At 63.9% G+C, this 18,071-nt stretch overlaps 1 protein-coding gene across 5 annotated transcripts; it reads right to left on the reverse strand.

Annotated features, from left to right (window-relative positions):
* Window positions 1–831: 831 nt before the first annotated feature.
* On the reverse strand, window positions 832–16,131 carry CHID1 (chitinase domain containing 1). Of its 5 annotated transcripts, XM_039840508.1 has the most exons (14): window positions 15,991–16,095; window positions 14,847–15,555; window positions 12,056–12,209; window positions 11,412–11,561; window positions 11,106–11,238; window positions 10,507–10,551; window positions 9,606–9,712; window positions 9,207–9,268; window positions 7,543–7,635; window positions 4,566–4,667; window positions 3,849–4,004; window positions 1,461–1,541; window positions 1,195–1,237; window positions 884–989 (listed from the first exon to the last, which is right to left on the reverse strand). In XM_039840508.1, the coding sequence occupies exons 2-14, from the start codon at window positions 15,041–15,043 to the stop codon at window positions 891–893; spliced, it is 1,422 nt and encodes a 473-aa protein (XP_039696442.1). In that variant the 5' UTR covers window positions 15,044–15,555; window positions 15,991–16,095; the 3' UTR covers window positions 884–890. The 5 variants fall into 5 exon arrangements, with proteins under 5 accessions (XP_039696445.1, XP_039696443.1, XP_039696446.1 ...); XM_039840511.1 differs by lacking the exon at window positions 14,847–15,555 and having other exon boundaries at window positions 832–989; window positions 15,991–16,131; XM_039840509.1 differs by lacking the exon at window positions 15,991–16,095 and having other exon boundaries at window positions 832–989; window positions 14,847–15,984.
* Window positions 16,132–18,071: the final 1,940 nt, after the last annotated feature.

An 18,071-nucleotide genomic window follows, 5' to 3' on the forward strand; every position in this document is an offset into this window, starting at 1 on the left:
TGAGGAGCCCCCACGCATACCCAGTGCCCCATTGGCTGCCCATCCACCTACACTCCAATTGCACTGTGGGCCCCCAGTTCGGCATAGACCGCCGACACCAGAACCCAGTGCCCCGCCCCTTAAGTGGTGGCCTCCACCCTCCTCTTCCCTTGGGGCCTGAAGTTGGGAACTGTGGAACTGAGGAACTCAGGGAGCCCCGCTGTGGCCCCGTGTGCTGGTCAGCGTCCCCACCCGCCAACCCAGGTGCAGATGGGCACCCGTGCATGCCCGGGACGGCCCTACCCCACCCTGGGTCTGGGGGGCTGGGTCCATTTTCCAGGATGAGCTGTTCCCAATGACCCGAGGGCAGGCCTAGATGGGGTGCTCTGCAGGGCCTGACCCACCACCTGAGCAGAAGTGGGGGCCAAAGCCACCCCCAGCGGGGCCAGATTCTGCCTGGGCCCTGAAGCTGACCGTCTGCTCACAGCCAGGCCCTGACCAAGGACAGACACCCGCCCTGGCCCCGGGACTCCCAGCGCTCAGGGACGCCACGGAGCTCGGGCTACGGCCTCTGGGGAGGAAAGTGGGTGAGCCAGCCTGGGCGCCGAGAGGCTGGGGTGACAGACACCAGGCAGAGCTGCCCTGCCAGGGGCCAGCGTGAGCAAGCACGTTGTCCCAGATCTCCCAGACCCACATGAAGCACAAGCCACGGAGCGTGTGCACTCCTGGCCACCAAAGGGCGGGGACTGTGGGTCCTCCCCAACCCTGCCCACGAGGCTGGGTGGGAGGGGCCTGTTTCTGGGGAGCCTGGCCCCTTTGCCCCCAGGGCCCGCAGCAAACACTGGCCAGGAAGACAAAAAAAGAGTCTGTATTTTGCATGCCGCTGAGAAGAGCACTGGGCTGCGGCGGGCCTACAGCAGGTCGTAGAAGTAGTCCAGGCCCTGGCCCAGCTCCCAGATGGACAGCCCGACGCCCAGCTCCCGGGCCAGCTCCAGCCGCACCTGCAGGGACTGTGGCAGACAGGGGTGTCAGTCAGCCTCTGCCTCGCGTCCCCATCGCAGCCCTCGGCGGCCCTCCTGGCCTGAGAGCGTGCCCAGGTCTGAGCCCCTCCTCCCTGGGGTGGAGCAGCTCACCCGGCACTGGCTCCCTCTCCCCACCTCGGCCTCGCTGAGGACAAGGGTCATCGAGAGGGCCGTGCCTGCTGGGCCCACGTACCTTCAGAGTCGGGTAGAACATGACATGTCTCCCCCGGCGGCTTCTGCAAAAGACGGAACCATCTGCCTCCTGCTTTGGGTGCCCCCAGCCCTCCCACAGGATGGAGTGTGGGCCCTCCTGCTCCCCCCTGGGTGTCGGGTCTGGCTGGCAGAAGCCCTCCACAACCAGCTCCTCAGCCAGGTCAGCCCCCAGGGCAGGGGTCGAGCTTGTGGCCAGCCTCAGCGCAGCTCCCGCGCCCCGTCTGCCCAGGCCCAGCTCACACTCACTTCTTATATTCGAAGAAGTGCTCTGCTGCCTGGCTGTCCCACACCATCCGGGGCCTGTGCTCCTTCAGCGTCTGGATGTACCTGGGGAGGCCAGGAGGACATGTGTGGCAGCCCTCCTGTCCGTCTGGTGCCCCAGCCCCGCCAAGGCCTCGCCCAGGGCCCGAACACCTGGACTAGGCGGCTGCAGCCATCACAAGAGTAAGACCACCTGGGGGCGGCAAGACTCGGGGCTGTGACAGGGCCACTGTCCCAGTGTCCAGAGCGCCGTGCGTGCACCCTCGCTGTGAGGAGGTGCCAGGAGGCAGGACCGTGGGGCAGGGCCTGGAATATTGGCGGGCGGCTGTGGGATGGGCACCTCGCAACTCAGGGGAGGAGCAAACACCCACAGGCTCGGGGTCTGAGCGGAAACCTGTAGCGCCCAGCTTGAGTCTGGGTCGGCGTCCACCTGCATCACAGTGCTTGGTGTCCCGAGTGAGCCCTTCGCTGTGAAATCCCTGAGCTGAATGTCTGGCATGTGGCGTGAGGACACCTGCAGGGCTCGGGGGCTGCTTGGGGTGTGGCACGTGGGGGTGGACAAGCCACAGGCCTGAGCGTGACCAGGGCCTGGGTAGCTTCCAGAGGCCCCACGAGCCCCCACCCTGGCTTTCCAGGGACGGCAGGCCAGGGCAGAGTTTCCCAAACCTTCCAGAAGCCACGTCCTCCTGGCTAGCTCTACCCATCCAAAATGCCTGGACGGCCCTCGACTGAAGCACGGCTCCTGCTGCCGCCCAGTGCCCGTGGGGAGAGCCGGGCGGGGCAGGGTGCCCCAGCCCAGCCGGCCCGAGGCCCTGGTCCCACCCCAGGTCGTGGCAGTGCCCTGACTGTGCACTTCTCCATTTGTGGAGGCCTCCATGGTCACCCCCAGTAACAGCTGAGTGTACATGAAACACACTCCTGGGGGACCCCACTTCCTGGTCCTGCTCATGGCCTGGCTAACTATGATGTCTTCCTGCAGAAAGCCCAATCCAGGGGCAATCGAGGTAAAAGGTGGTCTCGACTGCTCACGGGCATTCCTCCTTGTCCTAGAAACCCGGTTCTCAGAGGAGGAGGAGCCTGGAGGGACCGGGGAGCCCCCAGCCCCCCGGGTATGCGGATGGAAGAAACCCCCCCAGAACCTGCGAGTCCAGCCAAGGGCCAACCCAGCAGCCTCTTTCCCTCCCCCAGGGCAGAGCTCGAGGGAGCCGCCATGGATGCCGGGCAGAGACAGGCGTGAAGGGGTAGCAGGCACTGAGCTGGGCAGGCACCCGCCTCCAGCCTGGCCGATGTGCTGTGTCCCTGGTGGTGAGCGGGACCGTGGGTGGCCTGTAGAGCCTCCCCTGGGAAGGCCGGCCGCAGCGGTGTGTGGGCTGTGTGCCAGACGGCGGTCTCCAGACACATGTCCCCTGACGGGACGGCACTGGACAGCAGCAGCGGCTCCGAAGCTGGGAAGACGCAAGACCACCTGGCACCAGTGCCCAGCCAGGCAGAACGCACACCTGGCCCCCGACCCAGAGCACGGGCGACAAGACAACTCGAAGGAGTGACCGCTGACCAGACCCTGAACAGACTGGTGGGGGGGTGGGGGGCCGAGCAGCTGAGAGCCACGTGCAGTGGACGAACGGCAGGTCAGGGTGTGAGAAGGAAGAGGCTCGGGCGCTCTGACGGCAGATGGGACACGGCAGGAGCGGCCGCTGATCGTGAAGACAGCAGCAGAACAGAGAGGAGAGAGAAAGCCCGAGAAAGCACCAGGAGAGCCAGGGGCCCGGACGGACCCGCGGACCCGAGCGCCAGGGGCCCGGACGGACCCGCGGACCCGAGCGCCAGGGGCCCGGACGGACCCGCGGACCCGCACACACGCGCTCGAGGGCCCGGGTGGGGCGGGGCAGGAAGCCATCTGAAGGAGAAACCCACAGACCCCAACGAAGCTCACGGCAGACCAGGCGGGAGAAACACGGCGCACACGCAGCCCCTCGCAGTCCAACTGCAGCATGTTCAAAGTGCTGGGGACGAAGGGGACGGCTACGACGCTCCGCCCAGCAAAGATGCTCCGGAAAGCACGTGAAACAAAGCCGGACGGAGCTCAGTGGCAGCAGAGCCACAGCGAGAATGGAAAAGCCGGCCTTCGGGCAAAAGTCCCGACCCACGTGAGGATGGGAGCCCCCAGACAGCAGCTTTGTGGGTCTCCCTGGGCCAAGCCCATGTGCCGCCTGCCCACTGACAGGGACAACGCCAGCAGAGAGCCTGGGATGGCCCCACCCTGACAACCCCCGCCAGGCCTTCCCCGCTCCACCCAGCACTACCAGGAGACACGCAGACCCATGGGAACAAGGGTGGAGGAGGCTGCCTGGCGTGGCAGGAGCCCAGGCTCACCTGGCCCCAACGACGGACTCGCGGGCATCCCTGGAGGTCGAGTAGTCTGTGCCGTAGAAGTTGAGCCCCAGCAGGATCTTGCTCCGCCACTTGGCCTTGGGGTCCAGGACCTGGACACAGGCTCGCACCCAGGACAGCGGTGCATTGGGGCCAGGCCTGCAGGGCAGAGCAGGAGTGGTTTTCGGCAGCAGGCAAAGGCCTCGGGCTGTCCACTGCGGCCCCCCAGACTGGGGCAGGGATCTGCGCGCACAGTGAGGGGGACAGCGGTGGGCGTCCTGTGGTGTCTCCCCGCCAGACGCTCGTGTCTGCTTCAGCTGGGCCCTCCTCAGGGAGCAGGCGGCCCAGGTCCAGGCCCGAAACCCCCCGAGGCAGCGACCCTCACCCATAGGAGCACTGTCGCCCAGGCAACGAGGCAGGCCCAGCACCAATGACTGCCCTCTGGAGTCCAGGCCCTGGAGGCGTGGCTAGACACCCCAGGATGGCATTCCCACGAGGGCTGCCCACTGCCCTCTGTCACATGCTCCTAAAATAAAAAGACTGCCCAACGCAGGGCCAATCGTGGGTGTCGGGGAAGAGATGGGGCCTTCTATGTCCTCAGCACTGAAAACTGCCAGCAGTGTGGCCCTGAGCACGCCTGAGTATCCAGTGTCCAGGCCCGGAGGCAGCAGGCATTTCTGCACCAAGCTAGAGCCCGCAGGTCCCCCAGTCCCCACTCACTGCTGCACTGCGGGGTAGTCGTAAGTCATGAGGCTGAAGCCGTCCAGCACGGGGGCCAGCTGCTCAAACTCCTTGTGCGTGAACACGCCGAGCTGCTCAGTCCTACAGGAGACAAACACAACCACCACGGCCCCTCATGCACCCTGCGGCCCTCAGCCCGTCTGTCCCCAGCTGACGCCTGGGCCCAACTGAGGGCAGAGCAGTGGGCTGGGGCGCCCCAGGCCCACACCCCTCTTGCTGTACTCCAGGACCTCAGGTTACTCCCTGGAAAGGACTTGGCACCTGGTGTGCTCAGGGCCACGTGCCAGGAGCATGGGTGGAGCTGCGAGGTTCACCAAGGGCCTCTGGGCCCTACTCCTCCCTGAGGCTGCGGCCCTCTGGCCCTGGGCTCCTGCTTTGCCCTCCTCCAGGACCCCAACTGGCCATGGTTCTCATCCTTGCGCCCCACCGTGGAGTGGCCCGCACCTGCTGGGAACCTTGCATGGTTCTGAGTGTCCTCTCCCCACGCCAAGTGTCCCCTACGCCCTCCCCAACGTAACCCATCCACGTGGTCTACCCTCCACCTTCCTCCCCCACATAACATGAACCTGCCTGCGGTCCCCACTGACCCTGACATGCTGCCTGTCAGGTGAACCCCAAGTGCTGCCCCGACTGGTCCACGGCCACCGCCCGCAGCGCAGCCCCCACAGTGGCCCTGGTGGGGACCTAGCCAGAGACAGGCAGAAGGCCCACCCACTATCAGGGCACCCATATCTGCTCCCAACAGGCCCAGTCACCCAGGCCCCCAGCTGTCACCTGTCCCTCTCTGGCTGTCCCACTCAGCACGAGTCCACCTGCCCCACAAGGATCAGAGTGAAACCGCCGGCCTGCAGGCCTCTCAGCCCCCCACACCCAGGCCTGCACCCTGTCCACACACACCGCGTCGCTCCACGCCTGTCCCACACCCATAGCCGACCTGTGCCCACTGCCCCCTTGGAGCCCCCAACACTGGTTGCAGGCCATCCCTGGCCCCCAGAAGGATCCCCACCCTACTCATCACCTTCCTGACCATGGGGTGACTGCCTGCCTGAGGCTGCAGGAAACCCCAGGGGCGGCTGGAGGAAGTTGGGGGGGAAGGCGCAGCCCATATCAGGGTGGACATCTGCCGGCAAGGACACCTGAGATGGCACCAGCAGCAAGGACAGCGAGCCAGGGCTGGGCTCGGCAGATCCAGGAGGAAACTGCCGTCCTGTTGGGAGCTCAGCTCCCTGAGGCTCAGCAAGGAGCCGCGAGGCCCCCGGGGCCAGAAGCTGGGAGGCGTGGCCGGAGGCAGTGGCGAGGGTGACTGGCTCTAAGCCAGCTCAGCGCTGGCATCTCCGGTCGTGCACGAAGCTGAGCAAGAGCTCCAGGAGCACCGGACAACACAGCTCCATCAGGGCAGGCTGTGACCTTGAGAGCAGGGATCAAGGTCAGCACTGGTGGGAGGGCCCCAGACACAGCGCAAAGCAGACAATGGCGCCTGTCCCTGCCGACCCCTCCGGCTGAGACTGCTCCCGGGGTTCCAGGCAGACTGTGGGATGGGACCTGCCGCTGCAGGAAATGCGGCAGTGCTGGCTGGGCTCCTCCACGGGGGCCGACTGTGCGGACTGGCAAAGGTGCCCGCAATAAGGCCAACTCCCGGGGTCCCCGCACATGTGTCTACACCTGCCCAGGTGCCGGGAGCTGGCCACTAAGGCTCCTGGGCAGAGAGGGCACTGGCGGGAAGGGGCACTGCCAGCTCAGACGTCGGACACCAGGGGGCGTCCGCCTGCTCACCCTGCCCCCGGGCATGTCTACTGTGAGTCTGCGCTCCACACCTACTAGAGCAGCGGTCCCCAACCTCTGTGGCGCCAGGGACCGGTGCTCCTTTGAGAATCTAGTGCCTGATGATCTGAGGTGGGGCTGAGGTGGTGATGCTGGCTGCTCACGCCCCCGCTGCTCACCTCCTGCTGTGGGGCCCAGCTCCTAACTGGCCGCAGACCAATACCAGCCTGGGGGATGGGGACGCCTGCACTCGTGGACAGCCTGTGCCAGGAAGGGGGCTGCCGGCGGTAACTCTGGTTCCAGCAGGAGCACTGGGCAGCCCCAGCCTGGGGGCTGACCTCGAACCACCCAAAGACACCAAGGACTGAGGGAGGGACACCACTGTGGGTGAGTCTGCCCCCGGCCATCCCACAGAGCTGGCCCTTCCTTCCCTCCCAGGCCTGGCTCTGACCCTGGGAAGCCACAGGAGCCTGGCTGGCACTGGCCCCACCACACAGTCGCCTGTGCCCACGTGCGGGAGGAAGGGCAGGCAGATGGGCTCTGGCAGACGTGCTGCGGACACAGGCCTGATGTCCGGCCTGCAGAGCACCCACCCCCGCTGCAGCCTGTCTGACAGAATGAGGACCCTCCAAGTGGGGATGAAAAGTTGGGCGGGAGGCTGCTGTCCAGGCTGTGCAAAGTGCGCAGGCCTCTGGCAACGTGCACTGGGCATCGCGGACGTAAGGGCCAAGCTCAGGAAAACTGGCCAAGGAAGAGCCTGCAGGCTCTGCAGAAGCGTCACCTGGCTCGTTTGTGAGTCTATCAGCTAGTGAATGTCCCCAACAGATACCACCGGCCCTTGAGGTGTGTCCAACCTGGTCCCCTTGGGAGCTGGTGGAGGCCGGGCAGAGCCCCCTGCCAGTCCTGTCTGGCCTCTATGGCCTTCTCCTTCCTGCCTCTGCTGCTGCTCAACCCCGGTCTGCCCTTGGCCCTCACGCTGGGATTCAGGGCCTCCTCAGTGCCCAGCACAGGGTGAGATGGACACGGGACCTTCAACGTGTCTTCCCACATGGGCGCAGGGTCACAGCCTTCAGCCACTAACGCGGGTCCCCAGCCCTGGTTTTCACGCCTGCGAGTAAGGCGGTTGCAGCACCTGCTCGCAGGGGCTGGGTGCTGACCGGGAAGGCCCCCTGCCCCGAGCAAGCGCGACACTTACCCGGGGGTGACAGCCGGTGGGATGACGAGGATGGCCAGCAGCCGGGCCTGGTGCAGCGCCTCGGCCATGTGAGTGAGCATGTGGATGAGGCCCCTGTGAGGAGCGGAGGGTCAGGAGGCTCGGCTGAGATGACACTTCCTGCCCTGGAGGCACAGGGTGGCGTGGCCCGACAGCGCAGACATGCACGTGCCAGGGCGGGTGGCGGGTTCCCCACCCCCACAGGATACACAGGGCCATACAGTACCCCAAGATATGCCCCAGCTCCAGGACAGCGGGGGCAGCTCCACGGACGAGGCCTTGTGCCGAGGGGGCCCAACCTGGCTCCCCAAGGAGCCAGCCTCGACTGCCCAGCCCCTGTGCAACGACCCTGGGCCTGGTAGACGCTGGAGACAGAGCTCTGTTTGCCTCAGGTACAGAAGGGGGTGCAGGGATGGGGTGTCCCGTCCTGGGACACACAGAATGAGAACCTGGGGGTGAGCACTGGGCATGCCCCTCCACACGAACCGAGACACTGGGGAGTGTCTCAGCAGGCCACCAGGTGGGGGACAAAGGAGGTGTCGTCATGGGCTCCTCTGGCCCCCGGAAGCAGGGGAGGTGGCAGTGTCTCAGTGGTTGGCAGCGTGCCCAGCACGAAGGAGACCAGCTTGGCTCCTGCCACGGCCTAGAAACCCATCAGGACGCCCCGGCCCCGCAGGCAGCGGCTGGTACCAGCAGCCTGGCCCTGCACGCAGCCGTGCTGCACGCGGCCGGGTTTCTGGATGGCCCCATGCCCCATGCGTCCACTCTGACCTGGCCCCCATGTCGCTGTGTGACCAGCCCTCTGCCCTGCCCTACAGCCCCTCAGGAGAGCAACGGTGAGTCTCCCCGCTCCAGCAGTGCAGGTCAGAGAAGCTGGGTGCCCGGACTCACACCAGCAGGGACGGCCAGGGTGAAGGCCACCCCCACCCCCACTCGGCTCCCCACTCGTGTGAATCTGCAAAGCACAGGTGAGGCTGAGGTGGGGCCAGGTCCGTGCAGACCACCGATGTGGCTCAAACCAGCAGGTGACTCGTGCACAAGGAGGTGGCTCTGGCTGTGAGCGGTCAAGCGTAACCCGAGGAGGCTGGCCCAGAGCTGTCACTGTCCACTGCACTCAGCACCTGTCAACATCATGCCTTTCTGGCTCCTGGGAATTCCCTGGGGACTACGTCCTCGTGAGAAAGGAGGGATGGTCTTGTGCCCCTGGAGCAGCACCCACCTAGCCAGGTGTCTGTTGGGACAGAGTCCCAGGGGCCACTGCATGGTCACCTGTGTGCCGACACGGGGACTCCTTCACACTTTCAACTCAGCCTTCACTGTCTCTGTGCATCCTCTCCTGAAATCCAGCCTCAGGGACCTCCCAGGCGGGCCAGCGCCAAGCCCATGAGGCTGGGCAGCGAATTCTTTCCCCAGAGGACTCAGTGGCCGTCCACTTCAAGGGCCCCGCTGCACCTGGCCAGGATCTCTTGCTCGCGTCCGAGCCTGACTCCACCGCCCCGCGTGGGCTGCGTCCCCCCAGCACGCCCTCTACCACCACGCGGGGGTCAGGACCGGCAGAGCGGCGAGGTCAGAGCCCTCCCGTCCTCCTCCAGCCTCTGCCAGGATGCTGGGGCCAGGAGGGGCCCGCGCCACCCACACCCACTCACATGTGCTTCTGGCTGAGCAGCTGGCTCCAGACCTCCACCACAAAGCCGTCAAAGTGCTGGTCCTGGAAGGGCCGGGCCAGGTGAGGAGGGTCCCATGACCCAGCAGTGACGAGTGGGCGCCAGCCTCCTCCCCCGCCCAGTGAGGTCATGGTCTGAGGGGCATGCCGCAGGCACGCAAGCCCCTCTCTGAAGGGGTGGTGTGGGGGTCCCCATGGAAACCAGAAGCAGAGAGGCCAGGGCTCCTGTGTATGTGCTGTCCACTCCTGTGCCTCCCTGAACCCTCACCCCTGCAGCCCAGCCATGGACAGCTGGGCATCACCCAAGGGAAGGCCTCCCGCCCCAGGGACCCCTGTGGTCAAGAGGCAGCCCATGCTGGCCCCGTGGAGCGCCAAGCCTCACCCTGGCAACCTGGACCACGGCCTTGCTGAGCTCTTCTATCTCGTCCTCACTGTCCCACACACGCCGGAAATCCTCGCGGGTCCAGTCCTCAAACAGGAGCCGAGGCACTGGGGTACAGGCCCGCGCCGGCACTGTGACCCTCCGTGCGCAGCCTCACCCCACGGGCTGGCCCTTGGCCTCCAGAGTAGGCTGACCACACAGCTGGGCACCCAGTACAGTCATCCCAGCAATGCATGGGGAAGGATGGAGATGCTGACCCCTTCCTGCCCTCACACACCGGCCCCCGACTGCCCAGGCCCTGTGTGTCCCAGCTCCTCACTGTCCGGAGCCTGCTGGACCACCCTCTACCCTGGCCTGACCCGACGGCTCCTTGTCAATGCCAACCACAGGGCCCCTCCAGCCTCTGCCCTGCATGATTCCTCCTGGCCCCAGCAGCCTCCCTCACTCCCTAGACCCTGTGCTGGTCCCACTGCCCTTTGGGATGGGTGTCCCTCCCGGGCCAGCTGTGAGCTCTGGGACAGTTCAGGGCAAAGCTGGCTCCACGCTGGGGCTTGGTCCCCATGGCCCTCAATTAATGCTCGTGGGTGAATGAAGAAATGGGAGGGTGCGTGCTCAGGCAGAGGAGGTGCTGGCCTTGGCGGGCTGAGCCTGGATGGGCAGGAGGGGTCACGGGACCCCAGCTGGGCTGAGGGCTGTGAGTGCTGGGCCAGGGGCTGCCTTGTTTCTGGGCGGTGGGGGGAATGACAGACGCACCGGGCAGCATGGCCAGGATTACCAGGCACAGGTGAAGACCCCAGGGGAGGTCACAGGTGAACCACCCACGGGGAGGTCACGCTGGCCTCCACCCGTCGGCATGTGGCCCAGAGGCCAGTGCCCTGACCATCCAGACGCCGGAACTCACCTATGCGCAGGCCCCTGCCCTGCTTCCTGACCGCCCGCATCCACCCTGTGGGACGTGGAAAGGACAGTCAGGTGGGGACACAGCCCCTCGCCCACCCCAAGGAAGAAAATGCCCAGTTGCATGGTGGGAGGGAAAGGGAGGCAGAGGGAGAGAGCTCGCGAGTTGGAAGCCCCCTGGGCCCGGGCAGCTCGGACCCCATGGCTGGAGAGGACAAGCGGCCGTGCCGGGGACCACACCCCACGGAGCCCGGGACTGTTTCTTGGAGCTGAGGGGTGTCTGGAGGGTCAGGATACGACTATCCTCCCGGCACCAGGGAGCCCCTAAGGGCTCCACAACTGGCTGGCACCTGTGTCCCCTCCAAACCCAAGGGGGGCAGCCATGCAACCTCGGGCGCAGGCCCACCAAACACGCTGTTGGACGGCGGGGCCCTCATCCCCTCCCTGGACACCCCCCGCGGATATCACACGCACAGCGCCAAGGGGGAGAGGATGCAGGTCAACGCCGGGCGGTCGTCATACTCACACACAGACACACTCATGTTCTCATATACACGCTTACTGACACCCCCTGGGCCCTGGGGCGAGCAGCACGGGGAGAACCTTGGTCCACGTCGTGGAGGCCTGTGACCTCGAACATCTCACGGCCGCGCCGCTTCAGCTGCAGCCACACGGGCGAGATCTGTGTGAACTTGCCTCCGAACACCTTGGCGACGTCGTAGCCGTGGCTGTTCCACTGGGGAGCACGGGGACGGGTGAGCCCCTTGCAGCTGAGCCCGAGGGCCGCCTCTGGACAGGGCCCATGCCCTCAGAGGACCCCTTTGCAAGCCCCACTGCAGCCCCAGGGAGAAGGCAGATCCGTCCCTGCCTTGCCCTGGGACCACCCTGTCCACCCGGGGCCCAGCTTACTGGAGTGACGTAGCCCAGGATGTCCCCAGCAAAGTGCCTTTCCCGTGCCTTTGCCGAGCAGTAGCTACGATGCTCGAGAACCACATCCTCGGGTCTGGGGTCCGTCACCACCAGACCCCGATCTTGGACAGGCTTCTCTGAAGGCTGAGTCTGAAAGGAACAGGGAGTAAGCCGTCATGTCTGCCATCTGCAGGCGGCGGGCAGGGCCCGAGGAGCAGAGCGGTCCTTTCAACCCAGCAAGGGACTGCGCCCAGAATCCATATGGCGACACTGGCCCGACCACAGGGGAAGGCCCACCGAGAAGCAGGCACAAACGTGGCACACGCTGACTTGCTCCCTGCTGTGGACATCATAGAACTTGATGAGGTGGGACAGGTGCCGGTGTCAAGAGAAGCAGAATGCAGGTGGGGACCGAAATCTGGGCATCATCACAGAAGATGGCCGGTGGGGCAGGCACACCCTCAGGCCCCCAAAGCTGCTCCCTGAGGCTACCCGGCCAGAGCGCTGGGGTAGCATAGGGCCGGCCACCCGAAGAGCCAAGCCCCTTAGCCTCCCGGCTCACCAGCTGCGCGGGTACGAGGTCCCCGCAAGTGGAAAGACGTGTGACAGGTCAGCCCCTTGGCCACCCCCCAGACCGCCCTTACCTTCTCCAGCAGTGTCTTGGAGGCGGCCTTTTTGGCATCTGACTTTGACAGGGTGGTGTGCACAGAGCCACAGGCCAGAGCAAGCCAGAGTGTGCCGAGGAGCGCCTTCATGGCGGGCATGTCACAGCAGGGTCCAACCTTGGGATTCAGGGGGCTGCCGGGAGAGCAGGGCACATGGAGACCAGCAGCAGCGTGGGCCAACCCCTCTGCTGACTGGGGAACCTCTCATAATAGAGCCTGGGTTCTCGTAGCACCGGGCTGGGCACTGGCCCCAGGATGGAGCCCAGCCCTGGACCGCCCTGCTGGCCGGAGTCCAGCTGCCAGCACAGGTGGCCCCTGGCTTCTCTCACAGCTGGCTCTCCCCTCCCTCAGCAGACTGAAAACATGGGTGCCTGTTCATGTCAACTCAGGGGCGGGGGCCTTTTCCAACTACGTCAGCAACAGCGGAGGTTATGGAAGGAAATGCTCACAGGTGAGAACACAAAACTTCCAATCGGGAAACGGAAAAAGCAAACCAGGAAAAAAAGGGCTTAGGACACAAGCAGCAGCGGATTTCCATCCGTCACGTACCCGGAAGATGTAAAGAACGCCCACGAGTTAAGAATAGAAAATGCTCTAATAAAAAATGCCCCACCACAAAAATAAAGGATGCAAAAAGAACGAATACAAAGCTGCCCCACGCCCCAGAAACGGCCCCTCAGCTTTGCAAGAAATCAGAGGACCGGATGCGGGAATCAGATGCGTCTCCGCCGGCGGGTCTGCGAGGACCGCGGGAAGGGGCTGCCTTGCGGCCCGCGGCATGCGAGCTGGGGAGGCCTCTGGATGACCGCGGTCCACGAATACCGCGCTTTCTGACACGTTTTTCTTTCACAGATGCCACTCTGGGGGACTTCCCCACGCGCACGGAGAACACGCAATGATGTTCGTCACAGAGAGTAACCCGCACTCCCTCCCACTGGAACACGGACAGGCTCGGCGATGCTCGGCCGGAGCAAACGTTAGGACACACACTCAGCACACGGGTCTGTCTTTATTCGAACTCTTGTGGGTTCACCCACAGAAACGGAATGGAAAGGGGACACTGAGCAGCAAACGAGCCGGCTGTCTGACCTGAGGGACATGTGGCCCTCTGGCTTCAGCTGTGTTTTCTGCACTGGACTTTTATTAGTTGCGCAGTTCATTTTCAGGTCCTGGGACCACCGCCCCCCCATGCAATTCTGCCTCACCTTTCTCTTAGGGCAGCTGGGCGATAAGCAGGCCCAGCCTGGCTGTCATCCTTGACAGGGCTTGAAGACGTGCAGGTGTGAAGAGCACGTCGGCGAAGTCTCAGAGCCCTGACATGTGCTTCCTCCAGACCAGCGGAGGGGCCTAGGCCCCTGCCCAGCAGGTGGGCATGCACAGTCCCCTACATCCCTGGTGACACCAGGGCCTGGACCAGGCAGGGTGTGCCTGTCAGGAGCTGGTAGCCAGGCCCTTCGCCCCTTCTGAACTCTCCTCTCAACCTGCTTCCCTTTGAAGAGTGGCACAGGCCACCCCGCTCCGGGCTGTCACTTCCCTAGGAGAGATGGGAGACCTGGGCAGTGAGCATCCGTGCTGCAGCACCTGATACACCCACAGCACACCTGCATGGGCTGCAGAGCAGGGCCCTGGAGCCGAGAGCCCAGGGGTCCCTTCCCTGGGAGGCACGAATGGCCTGGCTCAAAGGCTTCTGAGGACAGAAGGGACAAGGAGCTCCTGTGAAAGGCAGCACTCGCCCTGACAGACAGGGCAGCTGCGAAGGGGTGTGAGGGAAGGATACGCAGACCCACACCCAGATCATGCCCTCTGACCTCGCCCCTCCCCACCAGCCCCCCTCCTGACAGAATCACCAAAGACTGCAGCCTGGGGTAGAGGGACCCCAGAATCACCTGTCACTCCCCTGACCAGGCTGAGATTGCAGCTGCCAAGCTATGAGGGGCCTGCTCTGAGCAGTTCAGCCACCATGAGGCCAGAAAGACACCTGAACAAATGTGCTGGATGAGGACTGTGCACATGGGAGGGACGGGCTAGCAGGTGCCACATGGTGGGGGGGCACTCTGCCTTTGGCCCCAGCCCCCTCCGGCCCCTGCACGACTGTGGGCTTCTCCGCGGCTCCAGGGTGGAGGTTTCAGTCACTGAGCACTGAAAGGAATGAGGCGAAGCAGGAGGATGCTTCCCAAGCTGAAAGTGGGGGCTTCCGGCCACTGCCTGCCACCCCACCACCATGCGGGTGAACCGAGACTCCTCTGCCTGAGCCCTGACCTGGGATTTCGCACCGCAGAGAAGAAAGAAGAGAGGGTGGACATGGGCCAGACTGGAGGGAGACAGGCCCTGCTGGCCTCTGTGCCCAGACGAGGGGCAGCGGGAGGGTAAAACAGCATGAGGCCTGGGCTGGCACTGTCACAGCCGCCCGTGCCCAGGGGGCCAGCTCTAGGGTGAGGGGCTACAGCACCCAGAGAGAAGCATTTGGAGCTGGGCTGCTCCCTGACTGGCCACGGAACTTTCCAGACTGCCTGCCTGCCTGGTGCTTGGTGGTGGGGACCCCGTGTGTGAGCTGCGTAATGTTCGGGGTACCCGTGCTGTGGCAAGGCCTTCGTCTGGGCACCTCCCATGGCCCCCACTGTGCATCTGGGCAGGTGTCCGCCAGGCCGCTGTGCCTAGAGCCGACTGCTTAGCTCACACATACGTGGTCCTGCGTCAGAGCGAGCTCTGTCCCCTCACGTCAAGGGCCTATTTTGGGCGGAGGGGGCGCGGAGTGTAGTGACCAGCTCACCCTTTGGTTGCCCAGAGGGCTCTGGACCTGCTGCTTGCATCATTCGAGGGTCCCAGCTCTGGGGAGGATCGTTTCAGTGGTGTGACCAAAGTGCAGTGAACAGCGGTGACTTTCCAGTGTTTTCCATCAAGATCCACAGTAAGGAAGTGTACCACAGCCCAGTACACGTGTGCGCTTCGTGTGTGCACACGTGCCATGTGTGCAGTGACAGCAGTTGACCAGGTCTTTCCTGATGTGACACATGTTGATCATTTCTCCTTCATTTTCAAGACACTGGTTTCTACCAGTCAAATGGGTCTCGCTACTCAGTGACGTGCAATTTGAGAAATGCCGACTGACGTGCCCCGAGTGTCCGTCTCTGACACCAGTCTGGCCCCCGAGCCGACTTGGTCCTCAACAGAATGGCGAGTGTACCGGTCACCTATCCGAGTTCTCACCAACTGAGTTCCTGCATGGCCCGTGGAGACGAAGGTGACCTCGGGGCAGGGCCGCAGCCCTGGGTGACCTTTATCGACCACGTCAGGCGGAGTTCTCCACGACCTGGGCCAGTCCTGTCGTCATCCCCCTCGTGGAAGACAAAGCGGGACAGAGGGGTGTGTGGCCCCTACGCTAAGACGGGGCGATGGAAACAGGAAAGCCACAGACCGCTGGAGCTCCAGTTGTGCCACCAACCGCTGTCCCCTGACCTCTCTGAGTCAGTTCTAGGGACCTGGGAAGCGAGGAGCGGTTGAATCACTGTTCTGTGTGGAAAATCTACGCTTTCAAGCCTGGGGGCTGAGCGACGTGGGGTCCAGCCCAGTGCACCCCAACAAGCATGGGGTCACTTGCCCCGCACTCCGGCCTGGCCTCTCGGCCCCTGGGACAGGGTGGCCACCGCTCTCTGGGCCCTACCACCTGTCGTGTGCTGTCCCCACTCAGGTTCGTGGTCCCTCACGCTCGTCCAAGGTCTCACTCTCTGGGCCTCCCACCGGCACCCACACGCTCTGGCGCACACGCCCCTCTGGTCCACGCCCGCTCACACCGCTCTCCCTCGCGCCGCCCGCGCCCACTTCGCGGAGGGGAACTGAGGCCATGTGCAGAGGAGGAGCAGGAGTCCGGAACGCGGGGCGCGGACACCTCCCCGGCCGGCCGCCGCGGGGCTCACCTTCATGTCCCGGATGCCGGCCGGACAATTCTCGCGCGCAGCCGGAAGACGCTCGCGAACACCGCCGGAAGTCCCGCCCCAGAACGCCCGCGCGGGCTGTTGCCACGCCGGCTTCCACGCCGTCGCCGTCACGCACGGCACGCAGGGGCGGGGCCTGCCGAGGGGGTGGAGCCTGCGTGGGGCGGGGCCTGGGTGGGGGTCGGGGCGGGGCCGGGCCCGGGGGCGGGGCCGCGGAGGATCTAGGGGCGGGACCCGTACGCGGCCGCGACTCGGGGACTGGGGGAATGAGAAGTTGCGTGGCGCTCTGAGGCCGCGACCTCCGCAGGGTGGTGAGCGCCCCCGTGCAGGGCGCTCTGCGAGCCCCGGGCTCTCTTGGGAGCCCGACGCCCTCGCTGTGCGGTCCCCTCGTGGGCATCACGGAGTGTCCAGTTGGCGAGCCCCTCACCTCTTCAGCACACGGGCTCCTTGGAAGTCTGGGCGCCCGGTGCGACGTCTGCACTGCAGCCACGTGGTGACCACCAGGGGGCGCCAGATCTCTGCCTTGCGTGGGCAGGTGGCCGAGGGTACCGTGCAAGGCCGACCTCACTCCCTTGCATGTTCTCGTTTGGACGCGGGAATCGCCTCTCCAGGCTTTTCTCCTACCCCTCTGGTGGCCCTTCCCCTCCTCCACCATCCCTCACATCTCCCTGGGTGAGCGCATTTCAGTCCTCAGCTTCGATCACTATCCATGGGCCAGCAGTGCCCATACTCTGTCTGGAGCAGGGGCACGAAAACCCCGCGTAACCCAAGACCCGGCGCTGTCGCTGTTCTCGCCTCCAGGAACAGGGGCACCATCTTGCACATTTTACAAGCTGGAACCCTCAGAGGCAAACAGAACCCCTCCATCTTAGCCCTCAGCAAGAGGAGTTGGGAGCCTTAGGATGGACTTGAACGCACGCGTGGCTAGGAATTGTAATCACAGGGCGTTCTACCCTCGACAAGAGCGAACAGACCTTCCCCGCCACCCCATTCCCAGCTGTTCCCGGCAGTTTCCTACAGAAACCGCACAGCAGCCCTGCCCCGGCCCCGCCCCTGCCCAGCCAGCCCCAGGATGCACTGCTGTTCTCCATTTCTTCTGAGCGAGAGGCTTCTCCCTGAGCTGAACTTTGTCTCTTCCTTCCTCCTCATCTTTTCTTCTTTCTCTTCCCCATATTTCCTGCCAGCTGACCCGCACAGTCTTCCCAGAATGGGGTTGGGCTGGTGTGTGTGCTGACGCATGTCGAATACTAACTTTCTTGTGTCACTGGGCTACTCTGCATTCCTGGCACCCAGCTCAGTCTTGAGACCCAACTTTTGAGGTAGGGACCCCAAGTCAGGCAGAGCTCTGGAGAGGGCCTCAGTAAGCGATATTGGATGCCCTGGCAGTCCTGGAGTCTGAGGAGTGCTAAGGAGACCCCAGCGAGAGCGCAGATCTCTCAGCGAGAGAGGCATTCGGTCACTTAGGATCTCATTGAGTTCAGAGGCCTTTGGAGCTAAAGAACTGCAAAATCCATGCAGGGTTCACTCTGGGTCAGCATCACAGACTTCCAGGGCAGGTGGGAAGGAGGGCCAGGGAGCCAGCTCGGCACCTGCCTCCTGGGCAGAGCCTCACTGGGCAGAATTCCAGGGGTCCTGTGGAGCTAGCACAAAGTTGTTGGCCTCTCAGATGCCATAGGTGGTACCAAGGAGCCAGAACCTAGATCGAAAGCTGACTTCTTTAAGCGGGTACACATCCTTCTGCCACAGGGAGATTTAGAATGAGCCATAGAACAGTCAAAGAGAAGCAGAAGCAAAGCATTAGCATTTATATATTAAATGAAACCTGAGCGCTTTGGTATTTCATGTTTCTGGAACATTTAAGAAAGCTTGAGGTTCGCCACATTCAAAAACTTCGTCTATTGAGTTTATGAGTTCTTTAAGTAGTACCGAGATTTTGTTGTCAATTCAGACAAGCTAAAGTACTTAGAAAGGAAGTAAAAGATAATTAATTTATGGTTTCAGTTTGAAATGTTGAAAATGCTTAATTGAGTTTGTAGCTGGAACCAAATATTAGGCAGAGGCCC

This window comes from Pteropus medius, unplaced genomic scaffold (genome assembly GCF_902729225.1).
Source record: "Pteropus medius unplaced genomic scaffold, Ma_sr-lr_union100, whole genome shotgun sequence".
Taxonomy (NCBI): domain Eukaryota; kingdom Metazoa; phylum Chordata; class Mammalia; order Chiroptera; family Pteropodidae; genus Pteropus; species Pteropus medius.

Coding starts and splice junctions, on each gene's coding strand:
- CHID1 (XM_039840509.1), bottom strand. CDS start 15,043: ATGGCACGTGTGCACACACGAAGCGCACACGTGTACTGGGCTGTGGTA. Junction 11,239..11,411: donor TCCTGGGCTACGTCACTCCA/GTAAGCTGGGCC, acceptor CGTGCTCCCCAG/TGGAACAGCCACGGCTACGA. Junction 1,542..3,848: donor GAGTCCGTCGTTGGGGCCAG/GTGAGCCTGGGC, acceptor TGGCCTCCCCAG/GTACATCCAGACGCTGAAGG.